This window comes from Hyperolius riggenbachi, chromosome 8, assembly GCF_040937935.1.
Source record: "Hyperolius riggenbachi isolate aHypRig1 chromosome 8, aHypRig1.pri, whole genome shotgun sequence".
Lineage (NCBI taxonomy): Eukaryota > Metazoa > Chordata > Amphibia > Anura > Hyperoliidae > Hyperolius > Hyperolius riggenbachi.
The window spans coordinates 42923089-42936001 of NC_090653.1; the positions used below are offsets into that span (position 1 = coordinate 42923089).

Genomic DNA, 12913 nt, shown 5'->3' on the forward strand with positions numbered 1-12913 from the left:
GATAGATGCTCCTGACAGCTCATGGCAGGCTCCATGTTTTTCTGTCAAATGTGTCTTCATGTCCTGCCTGCTTCCTGATCACAGAAAAGCTCCTACTGAATAACACAGTGTGCAGTGAATATTAATGAGCCATGTGGCTAGGAACAATAGCTGACTCCTGCAGTGTACTCTGCCCGGAGATTTATCAGTGCTACGCGCTGGACTGATTACAAGCTGCTGTAACGTCTCATTAGCAGCCGAGGGGAGGGCCCCAGAATGCTTTGCAGTATAGTATGCGGCTTGCGTCCTCTTGGGTCTAATTAGCTTTTCTGATAAGCACACATCAAAGGTAAGAGAGATTTTTATCTTCACTAATGGCTTTCTGGCTTCCTTCTAAACTGTTTAACACAGGAGAATAGAGGTTTAAATTAGCTTCTGCAGCCTGACAGTTACTCTTTAAGGTGGCCACTAACAATCCAATTTCTAGCGAAAAAATAGAGCAATCAGAAATTCTGATCGGAAGTGAAATCGTTCACTACACCATCAATGAACCAATCTTTGCTTCCTATCTATCACAACGAACAAGAAAATCCAAATTTTGGTTAGACAAAAATTCAATTGGATTTTTTTTTAATAATCGTTCGTAATCAATTGTGCCCATCAACAGAGATTATTTACAACCAATCTAATCAGAATTTCTGCTCGCTTTAATGATTTTTCGCTAGAAATTGGACCGTTAGTGGCCACCTTTAGAATCCAAAAAACATCAGTACAGCACTGGATGACAGAAGGAAGGGTCTGTCATGGGTCCAGAAACTCATTGACCCCGGGGGGGGGGGGGGGGGGGGGGGGAGGGGGCGCATCTTACAATAGCGTGTTTGTCGCTCATCCCGTTATTACCGCCGCTCACCCGATCAAGCATGTCGGCACGTTGGCCGTTATCTGGCAGCATGTCCGATCATGCTAATTTCTTTTTAGTTGTTTGAGGTCCTATAACTTCTCTGTCTCTCCCCACTTTCTGTAAATCAGAAACCTCACGTCCTCAGAGAAACACATGGTTGTCTACTTTAAGGCCGGGTGCACACATGGCAGAAACGCTTGCGGAGCGGGAAACGCTGCGTTTTATGCAGCAATGTTAGTCTATTGGACGCAGAAGGACCATCGTTCCATCTGCGATTTACAGTAAGAATTCTGCAGATGCTTTCAGTGTTGCATAATATGCAGCCTGGCTGCCAAAACGCATATAATGAAAGTCTATGGTAACGCATATGCATTACGTTTTTCATGCATTTTTTCATGCATTTTTAAAGGGGAACTGAAGAGAGAGGTATATGGAGGCTGCAATGTTTGTTTCCTTTTAAGCAATACCAGTTGCCTGGCAGCCCTGCTGATCCTCTGCCTCTAATATGATTAGCCATAGCCCCTGAACAAGCATGCAGCAGATCAGGTGTTTCAGACTTTAAAAGTCAGATCTGTCAAGACTAGCTGCATGCTTGTTTCTGGTGTTATCCAGATACTACTGCAGAGAAATAGACCAGCAGGGCTGCCAGGCAACTGGTATTGATTAAAAGGAAATAAATATGGCAGCCTCCGTATACCTCTTACTTTAGTCCCCCTTTAATTAAAAAGTAAAGATCTCTGATGTGTTTCCGCTTCCTGTTGTCTTTCTAATGATTTACATAATTCTTTAAAAAATGCATAAAAAACGCACATGCGTTTTACATTAGCGAACCACAAATGCATCAAAACGCATGAAAAACGTATTTGCGTTAAAAAAACTCAAACGCAAAACGCACCAAAAACGCATTATACTAATGCAAACACACCTGTCATATGTGAACTATGTGTTACATAGTTATAGCGGATTGACACACCCATTGGCTGAATCCAGAGAGGAGAACATGCAAGTTGTTTTTCAGCTTCTAGCATCACTTTGCTTCTAAAACACTGTTTACATACCTTCACCATCCTGATTGTTATTAGGGTTTACTTTGTTCAATTTTGAATTCAGTTGGGTTTCAAACTCCCCATCTGCAGGATGATTTTTTGTGGCTTATATTTGGAAAACTGAATTCTGCTCTACAATAAGCCTTGGCAGTTGTGGTACTCATGCGTACAACATCTCTGTTTTGGAGGGACAGTCTCTCTTTGGGAACCCAATCCCTCACCTTCTCAGTCCCACTTTCTCCCTCATTGTGTCCCTCTTTCAGGACTAATGTACAGATCTGTGTAAATATATGTATTTTTCTACTGAAAAATGTCTTTAATTGACTCTTTATTCCCATCCTTTAAATTAATATATTTCTAATTTTCAAATGTTAATATAAAGGAAAATGAACCAGGATAGGGAAGTACTAGTGTGGTTTCAATTGTAAAATAACATTTTTCTTATGGAATTTTTATATATGTGTGACTAGGAGTGTGTCTGGGCCTTGATTAGGGGTGTGGCAGGGGCGTGGCTTAAGTGTCCCTTTTTCTTATCTCAAAAGTTGGGAGTTATGCATACAATGAATCTATAAACAGACATGCATAGGTTGCCATTGACGCATGGGTACCTGTGTATCCCAATGGGCATGAGCAGTTATATCCACCCTGGTAAGGTTGGCATGTTCCACCATTGTCACAGTGGACAGTAGCACATTCATTGATGGGGGCATCACACTCTGAGCCTGTCCAGCCAATGTCACAGACACACCACGAGCTGCAAGAGAAAAGACAAAGAGGAATGGGGGGAGGAGAGCGGGTTACATAGATTCTTCAGTAATACCAAATACTTTCAACACTAGATACTTAAAGAGACACTGAAGCGAAAAAAAAATGATGATATTATGATTTGTATGTGTAGCACAGCTAAGAAATAAAACATTAAGATCAGATACATCAGTGTAATTGTTTCCAGTACAGGAAGAGTTGAGAAACTCCAGTTGTTATCTCTATTCAAACAAGCCATTAAGCTCTCCGACTAAGTTAGTCGTGGAGAGGGCTGTTATCTGACTTTTATTATCTCAACTGTTCCTGGACTATTTACTTTTCCTCTGCTAGAGGAGAGGTCATTACTTCACAAACTGCTCTGAAAGACTCATTTTGAATGCTGAGTGTTGTGTAATCTGCACATATTATAGAATGATGCAATGTTAGAAAAAACACTATATACCTGAAAATAAAAGTATGAGAATATTTTCTTTGCTGCCAATCTTCTAGTAATTATTCATAGTACACAACCAATTCACTATATCATATTTTTTTTTTTCGCTTCAGTGTCTCTTTAAAAGATGCCCATCTTTTCTAACGTGTGTTTTTCTCCTTTCATCCCATTGCGCAATTCATTATAACTGCCTGTGAAAAGAAAAAGTGGGAACTTGGCATCAGGGACGGATTTCTGGACAGACCGCAGAGGCCCAGGTCTTGGGTAGCTGCTGCCCAAGGGAGGGGCTAAACATGGAAGAGGGGTTGCAATAGATGGAAAAGGAGATGGCTTCAAACAGGGAGCAAGACACGGGAAAGGTGTTTTAACAGAGCTATACATGAGATAGAGTGGCTGCTGTACAACGATGTTACTTGTGAAAGAGGAAGGACATGGGATCGAATAGTGATGCTGCACAAGGTGGTGACATCTTTAGTCCTACCAGTAGTGGCTGCAACTCTGGTGCTTTGAGTCCGCCAGGAGAAAAATGCAATATAAATGCTCTGTGTTTTGTCTTGATCTCTGTGGAATGTTTATTACTTAGAGTTCTAAGGAGATACTGATTGCTTGGCATTTGGAAACAGCCATTATTTCCCACAATGCAACAGGGTTCACAGACAGCAAACTGTCAGGGCCATGGCCCAATATCAGCCATACAGAGGTCCCTGATGAACTATATGAGGAAAGGTAACAATTACCCGTGGGAAAGGTGGCATTACTCCTGATTGGGTTGCAGGTCAATCCTGGTTTAAAGTTCCTCTTAAAATAAATGATGGCTGTCATTAGAAGGTCTACCACTGCTACCTATGCTATGGAGTAACTACTCCGGATGCCTCCAGCAGTCCATTAATTCCACAATGAGGAGCAGGAATGTGGGAGGAGAGATAACAAGCTTCCCTCTCCTCGGCAATGTACCAGAATAGAGCCAGGCTGACTGAGATAAGATTCAGTACAGCAGACACATATATGATATGATTATACTGGAGTGGTTGCCATGCATGCAGGGTCAGGATGAAGACTACATAAAAAACACAGAACAGTGAGTTTATGGTTGACAATTGCATTGAAAGGAATTTACCAAACAAGTGTAGGCGTGGATAATTGTGTAAGAGTCTACTTTGCAAACCTACATTTTTTTTAGCCTTAAAGAGACACTGAAGGGAAAAAAAATATATGATATAATGAATTGGTTGTGTACTATGAATAATTACTAGAAGATTAGCAGCAAAGAAAATATTCTCATACTTTTATTTTCAGGTATATAGTGTTTTTTCTAACATTGCATCATTCTATAATATGTGCAGATTACACAACACTCAGCATTCAAAATGAGTCTTTCAGAGCAGTCTGTGAACTAATGACCTCTCCTATGCCAGGGAAAAAGAAAACAGTTGAGATAATAAAAGTCAGAAGAAAGCCCTCTCCACCACTTTCAAAGTCGTAGAGCTTAATGGCTTTTTTGCATAGAGATAACAACTAGAGTTTCTTAACTCTTCCTGTACTGGAAACAATTAGACTGATGTATCTGATCTTAATGTTTTATTTCTTAGCTGTACTACACATACAAATCATAATATCATCATTTTTTTTCCACTTCGGTGTCTCTTTAAAGCCAAAATAACAATGATAGATTGCAAAAAAAAGTCCAAAAAAAGGATTAATACTATGGAATCATCTCATAATACTAAATTTGCCTTCATGCTCATCCCCCAGCCTTGCCTCTGTATATTCCTGGCCTCACCTGTTGTGTTGTGTCTGGGGACTCCCATGGAGGCAGCTTGTGTTGGTGGTGGTGACATTTTCTAAGACACAGACAGGAGGAGCTGTTCCTGGGGGGCAGTGACACAGGAAGCCACTGTCCAGGTCCTGGCAGGTTCCTCCATTGTGGCAGGGCTGAGACCGGCACTCATCTGTGTCCATCTCACAGAGTACACCTAAAGGACAGAGGAACACAGAGAGGAGAGTTACAATGCCGACACGCAGAACACTTGGAGAGCTCATAGTGACCCACAACCACTAGAAATGTATAAAGGGCTGAGGCCCCTCTTGCACCTGCAGGTGAAACCTGGAGTGGGTAACCCTATTTTACCGCAAGTCTATGGAGACTTTCACACCTAGGGCTTGATTCGCTAAACTGTGCTATGACAAATATCACACCTTATCAAAGATATCAAGATATCACACCTTATCAAAGTTAGCATGCCTTATCAGCGTAGCATAGAGAGCGCTACGAACCTGCAGGGGCTCAGGGCAGGACTAGAGCCATTGCAAATTAGCAGGCATAGGTTTGTAGCGCTCACTATGCTACTCTGATAAGGCATGATATCTTTGATAAGGTGTGATATCTTTGATAAGGTGTGACATCTTTGATAAGGTGTGATATCTTTGATAAGGTGTGATATCTTTGATAAGGTGTGATATCTCTTATAAGGTGTGATATATTTGATAAGGTGTGTTATCTCTTATAAGGTGTGATATATTTGATAAGGTGTGTTATCTCTGATAAGGTGTGATATATTTGATAAGGTGTGATATCTTTGATAAGGTGTGATATATTTGATAAGGTGGGATATCGTTGATAAGGTGTGATATCTCTGATAAGGTGTGATATATTTGATAAGGTGTGATATCTCTGATAAGGTGTGATATATCTGATAAGGTGTGATATCTCTGATAAGGTGTGATATATCTGATAAGGTGTGATATATTTGATAAGGTGAGATATCTTTGATAAGGTGTGATAGCTTTGATAAGGTGTGATAGCTTTGATAAGGTGAGATATCTTCGATAAGGTGGGATATCGTTGATAAGGTGTGATATCTAACACAAGTTCTGTAATTTCTAATGCCATTGTTACCTGAATACCCCGGATCACAAAGACACTGGAACGCATCCACAAGGTCGATGCAACGTCCATGCAGGCACGGGTTACTGCTACATTCGTTCATATCTGTGTCACATGTCAGACCTGAGGAGAGAGTACAAATGCAATGTTGTAATGTTCAGTAGGATTATTGTATCTGGGGAAAGGCAATGAAAAATTCTGTACCACCCAGGGGTGTAACTAGAGGGGAGCAGCCCCTGCAAGTGCAGGGGGGCTCAAAGCTGTAAGGGGGCACCAACTACTACTTCATACCCTCTGATAAAGGGGTTAATCCTTCCGATCGGGTGTTTTTGTGGCTACACTTGCTATTGGTGTGAAGATCCTGGTGGCCACACTTGTTTTAGGACTCTTGTGAGATGGACCATCAGGCTGTGAGGGTCACCAGGGGTAGGCAAGAGAAAGGGTGTGAATATTGGGGGTCCCCATAAAAGTTTTGTTGGGGGCCCAATGATTGGTAGTTACACCCTGTCCCTTGGCACCACCTAAGGACTGGTTCAGATGGACATCTACACGGCCTTAAACGGCTGCCGCTCATCATTTAACTGCTGTCTACTTTCGTGGAAATGCTGTGCTCGATCTCATCATTTCCCTTTGGCTCGTTTTATCCTGGATGCTACATCTGCTAATCATGGCACTTCCATGTCCCCCTGTAGCAAAACGCAATGCATTTGTCGAACGCTGCCAAAGGATGACAAATGCTTTTTCACTCTCTAGCAGAAAAGCATTTGTCCGAGACGCCAGAGGGGTGGTTCAAATGCCCGTCTGTACCAGCCCTAACAGAGCTGCTGCCAAAAGTAGCATTGTACGGCTGGCAGGGCTGGATTTACCATAAGGCACTGTAGGCACGTGCCTACAGGCGCCTGATGATGGAAAGGCGGCTCATTCCCTTGCCGACATTACCTGAATACCCGGGATCACAAAGACACTGGAACGCATCAACGAGGTCGATGCAACGTCCATGCAGGCACGGGTTACTGCTACATTCGTTCATATCCGTGTCACATGTCAGACCTGAGGAGAGAATATAAATGCAATGTTGTAACATTTAGTAGAATAAATGGGGAAAGAAAACATATAATTCTGTATATTCTAAGGGCTGGTTCAGACGGACATCTACACCGCATCAAATGAAGGCCGTTCGTCACTCAAGTGCTGTCCACTTTTGTGGAAATGCCGCGCTTGATCCCATCATTTCCCACTGGCTTGTTTCATCCTAGATGCTACATCTACTACCGCGGCACTTCTGTGTCCTCCTGAGGGGACCAAAATGCAATGCATTTGGCAAACGGCGCCGAAGGATGACAAATTCTTTTTCACTCGCTAGCAGAAAAGCATTTGATTGAGATGACCGAGACGCCCGTCTAAACTGGCACTAACAAAGCTGCTGCCAAAATAAGCAACATACGATCAGCATAAAATTGTGTCGAACTCAAAGTGTACCCATGGTGACCTGTGACATCAGGGGTGTAACTAGAGGGAAGCAGCACCTGTGATTGCAGGGGGACTCAGAGCTGTAGGGGCCCCAATCACTAACCTTCTCTTCCTCCGATACAGGGGTCTATACTTCAGAGCAGGTGTTTTGTGGCTAAACTAGTAATCGGTGTGAAGATGGCCAAAGTTCTCTTATGACCTTTGTGAGAAACGCCCCAAGGCTGTAAAGGGCATTGAGGGGGGACAAGGGAAGGGGTGTAAACATTGGGGGGGGGGAATCAAAGTTTTGTAGGGGGATGCCATGAATTGTATTTATGCCACTGTGCCAAGACATGATGCAGCTTAGTTTACCAACAAGTTCAGCTACAGAGTGCCTACACAAGCCAGGAAGAAACCTGGCCAGTGTGGCCACTAGGTGTGATGGGGATTTCTGTAACAAGCTTTTCAGGTTGTGGGGTTGAATAGCTGGCGATGTTCGGCAAAGTATTCTTAAAACAGAGAGACTAATAAACAAAACAACATCTCTTACCTGTGAAGCCAGGTTTACAGAGACACTGGAAGCCGTTTTGAAGGTTCAGGCACGTCGCCCCATTACGACAGGGCTGACTGAGACACTCGTCAATGTCCTCTTCACACAACAGGCCTCTAAACCCGCTGTAGCATTCACATGTGAAGAAGCCGGGGCGGTCCACACAGAGGCCGGAGTGGCAGGGATTGCTGGAGCACTCGTCCACGTCAGTTTCACAGCGACGGCCATTAAAGCCTGAGGAAGAGAGGAAGTGGTGATATAAGCTACTAGAGCACAGTGTGTGGATGACATGAGGTCTCCCGCCATTATATCTGCAGCAAACATGGAACTCCTATCCTGTTTCACATCTAGCTGCACCCAGGTTATGCATTTGCATGTGTTTAACCATTTAAGCCACCATGACGTGATTGTCACGTCCAGGCGGCTGCTGCTGTGCTCCTGCGCATGTGCCTGTGCCGCCCCCCATTAGCCCAGAGATCAATGAATGGGAACTTAGTTCCCATTCATTGATCTAAATCACCGGTAGAAAGACCGACGACTTCTCATCAGAAGCCGCCGTCTTTCTGACAAAAAAAAGTTTCCCGTCCTCCTTGTTTCCTGGAAGCGAGCGCTTTGCTTCCAGGGCTGAAAAAAAAAAAAAATTCACTGTGGCCAAATAGTAAAACTACATCTACATACATTTCTGAATAAAATAAACCCACATTATTACATTTAAAACTAACTGTTTACCTCCCACACTAAAAATTACGCAAATAAAATTCTGAATGAAAACAAAAAAATACAAGATAAAAACGAGAAACAAAAACAAAACATAAATAGTTACCTAGGGGTCTGAACTTTTTTTAATATGCATGTGAAGAGGGTGTATTACAAACATTTTTTTAAATTATAAGGTTGTAAATAGTGATGGACGCAAAACGGAAAAAATGCACCTTCATTTCCAAATAAAATATTGGTGCCATACATTAGGGACATAATTTAAATGGTGTAATAACTGGGACAAATGGGCAAATAAAATACATATGTTTTAATTATGGTAGCATGTATTATTTTAAAGCTATAATGGCTGAAAACTGAGAAATAATGCATTTTTTCCAATTTCTTCTTAACCAGCCTGGCGGTATGGACGAGCTCAGCTCGTCCATCACCGCCGGAGGCTGCCGCTCAGGCCCTGCTGGGCCGATTTTCTTCAAATAAAGAGCAGCACACGCAGCCGGCACTTTGCCAGCCGCGTGTGCTGCCTGATCGCCGCCGCTCTGCGGCGATCCGCCGCGAGCAGCGGCGAAAGAGGGTCCCCCCAGCCGCCTGAGCCCAGCGTAGCCGGAACAAAAAGTTCCGGCCAGCGCTAAGGGCTGGATCGGAGGTGGCTGACGTCAGGACGTCGGCTGACGTCCATGACGTCACTCCGCTCGTCGCTATGGCGACGATCTAAGCAAAACAAGGAAGGCCGCTCATTGCGGCCTTCCTTGTTTATTCTGGGCGCCGGAGGCGATCGGAAGAACGCCTCCAGAGCGCCCTCTAGTGGGCTTTCATGCAGCCAACTTTCAGTTGGCTGCATGAAATAGTTTTTTTTTAATTAAAAACAAACCCTCCCGCAGCCTCCCTGGCGATCTTATCAGAACGCCAGGGTGGTTAATATTACTGTGAAAATGCATTTAGAAAAAAATAATTGTTAGCAAAATGTACCACCCAAAGAAAGCCTAATTGGTGGCGGAAAAAACAAGATATAGATCAATTCATTGTGATAATTAATTAGGGATAAAGTTATTGGCGAATGAATGGGAGGTGTAAATTGCTCTGATGCATAAGGTTAAAATACCCGCAGGCTGAAATGGTTATTAGTTAGAGGTAAGGGCCCCTCCCGCACAGGATCACCTCATCGTGCAGGGAAGGTCAAGTACTTAGTTTGCATGCAAACTATTTTGGAAGCTAACATCCTTCAATAATGGTAATTTGTTGCAGCTAGTTTGAATGTGAGGTGTGCACGTTGCCTATAAGTAGGCTCTACACACTTATGCAGCTAGTCATTCCGATGTAGTTTGTCCTAAGAAGCGCTGCCTTTCTCTGCTTTGTACTATCACATGTTCCCCGGAGCGTTCCAAGCATGCGCAGCAGCAATGTCTACAATGTATAACGCTGCTGGCGTGATGGAGGAGACGTGTCGCATGGGGCCGTGCATGCAGCGTTCGGGGGGGACAGTTGAGGAACGAAGCACCGCGGAATAACGGTGAGGGACCAGGGTGACTTCAGGGGACTAAAAGAAGCCCCAGATAGTTAACTGGTATAATCCCTTTTTACTTAGTTTCCTTTAAGCGTGGGAACCATTTACACTTGCAAATTTTTTTGTTTTGTTTCAAAAAATGTTTATGTAGGGGTAGAGTAGCATATATATAGTATACATGATAAAACTTCATACTAGACCAGGGGTGTCAAACTCAAATAGAAAGTGGTTGAACACTGGAACCTAGTTGCGGGCCGACCTCAATGTCTACTGACCACCTTATAAACATCCCCGGTGTCTACTGACCCCCCTTCCAACCCCTATGCAGTTCCCTTGTGTCTAGTGGTCCTCCCTCCCCTATACAGTTCCCTGGTGTCTAGCGGTCCTCCCTCCCTTATACAGTTCCCTGGTGTCAAATGTAATGGCTCTGAGGGCCAGATTTGGCCCACGAGCTGAAATTTGACATTTATGTATAAGACATACCACTAATTTTCAAAATTAGGGACATAAAACTTTATATAAATTTTGAATACAGCTTATATAGAAAATAAAAAGTTAAGGAAGGAAAAGTAACATGTGAAATGTTCCATATAGAAAATTACAATATCTTATCGCATACACGTATAAGATATCCTATGTACACTTGCCAATTTTAAAGCGGGAGTGTCACCATAAAAATCAAATTCCAACAGCAACTGGTCTGAGTGTATTAAGTGATAAAGATGCTAATCCTGCATTCAAAACTTTCAAAACGTTTTCTGCTGTTATGATTTGGAGTTATCACATACTTAAAGGGAACCAGAGATGAACGTTTCACACAAAATAAACATATCAGTTGATAGCTTGTAAAAAATAAATGCTCTACCTGATAATTTTGCCGCTCTGGTGTGCCTTTTTTAGTGTTTTTTATCCATTATTGCTCCAGGAAAATTCAAATATGGCCGCCGACTCATATCCCTTCTCCCTCCGGGTTATCAGTTGTTCTGGATGTGCTGTCTAGGCTATATGAGACTATGCTGCTATCTAGGCTAAATGCAGCCTTTCATCTATGTGCTTTCATTTTGGTATGATATCTGCCTGTAGGAAGTGTCTCTCATAGGAATGAAACTGCCGTTATTATCAGTATCTAGTGCACACAGAGCACACAGGGATCATATTACAGCCACAGAGCTTCTCTCTCAGGAGCAGCAGCCTCTCCCATATCATCACAGCTCTCAGTATGCAAAGCATGAAATCTAAGCCAGGAGAGGGGAAGGCTTGGGCTTGAAAAGACTACACAGAAGAGTGACTCAGCTATAATGATTCCAGGTCAAACCTCGACTGAATAGTCGGTGCATTCTTATCACAGTTGCTAATAGACTAATTAAGCAGATAACAAAGAAACTAAAAGCAGGGTAGGTGTTTACTGTCATGTTCCCACTGATAAATGTAATAAAATACATGAGGGTGCTTCATCTCTGGTTCTCTTTAAGGAGCACTGGCCCTTTAGTAGTCAGTGCCAAACAGTTGCATGCTGGGGGTTATTCTTATGTATAATATATTCCTCTTCTTCTATTTATTTCCCTGCCTAGCTGCTTATCTGAAACCTGATCCCCTGCTCACTTGTGTTTACAAGCAAGACTGAGGTGACTCAGTGATTGGAGGAGAAAAGAAAAAAAGTAAAGGGCAGAAATACATCAGGTTTTAGCCTAAACTGTGGGCAAAAGACATGGCCCCCACCAGGAACAGAATTCTCTTCATTTACTATATATTATTTACTGAAATCAAAACGTGGACAGTACAATACATGTGTTATGTAAGTAGATCAAGTATCTATCTACTTATATATGTGTTTTTTCCCTGGCATAGTATGGCTGATCCTACTGCTCTAACAGAGTGGGAGCGGAACCCATTTTCCCGACTGGCATGATGTTTCTGGAGCCCACATACGCTGATAATGGTCATAGAGTCAGAGCAAGCAGGAGCGTAGCTAGAGGGGAGCAGCCCCTGCGAGTTGTAAGGGGACCCCCATTACTACTTCACTTCCTCTGATAAAGGGGTTCATTCTTCAAATCAGGGGTTTTTGTGGCTACACTTGTTATGGGTGTGCAGATTATGATGGTGATGGCCACACTTGCGGAATGCGAAACTCAATCATCGACTGGGCTTAATAAAATCATCTAATCGGATGCTCAATCCGGCCACAAAATCGCTAGGTGTATGGCCACCTTTAGGGTTAAAATAACCTTTAGGGTTAGCTGGAGGGTTGGTAAGAGTAGGGATGCTCGGAAAATTCCGCGGAATTATAAATTCCGTGATTCCGGCCGGAATTAGGTTAATTCCGATTCCGGTAGTCAATCGGAATTCCTATACCTCTCAAACGGAATTCCGCGGAAATTTTATAATTCCGACGGAATTTTCCGGAATAACACAAAAATCTCTCTCTCTCTCTCTCTCTCTCTCTCTCTCTCTCTCTCTCTCTCTCTCTCTCTCTCTCTCTCTCTCTCTCTCTCTCTCTCTCTCTCTCTCTCTCTCTCTCTCTCTCTCTCTCTCTCTCTCTCTCTCTCTCTCTCTCTCTCTCTCTCTCTCTCTCTCTCTCTCTCTCTCTCTCTCTCTCTCTCTCTCTCTCTCTCTCTCTCTCTCTCTCTCTCTCTCTCTCTCTCTCTCTCTCTCTCTCTCTCTCTCTCTCTCTCTCTCTCTCTCTCT

The 12913-nt window shown here is 43.1% G+C and overlaps 1 protein-coding gene across 1 annotated transcript in view; it reads right to left on the minus strand.

The window, feature by feature from the left end:
* The window catches only part of NOTCH4 (notch receptor 4), a 174381-nt gene that overhangs the window by 83773 nt on the left and 77695 nt on the right, over positions 1-12913 (minus strand). The window contains exons 10-14 of the mRNA XM_068250322.1: positions 8008-8241; positions 6948-7058; positions 6021-6131; positions 4905-5097; positions 2535-2680 (exon numbers count right to left, since the gene is read on the minus strand). Of these exons, the coding sequence (XP_068106423.1) occupies positions 2535-2680; positions 4905-5097; positions 6021-6131; positions 6948-7058; positions 8008-8241 (795 nt within the window). The remainder of the gene's footprint in view (positions 1-2534; positions 2681-4904; positions 5098-6020; positions 6132-6947; positions 7059-8007; positions 8242-12913) is intronic.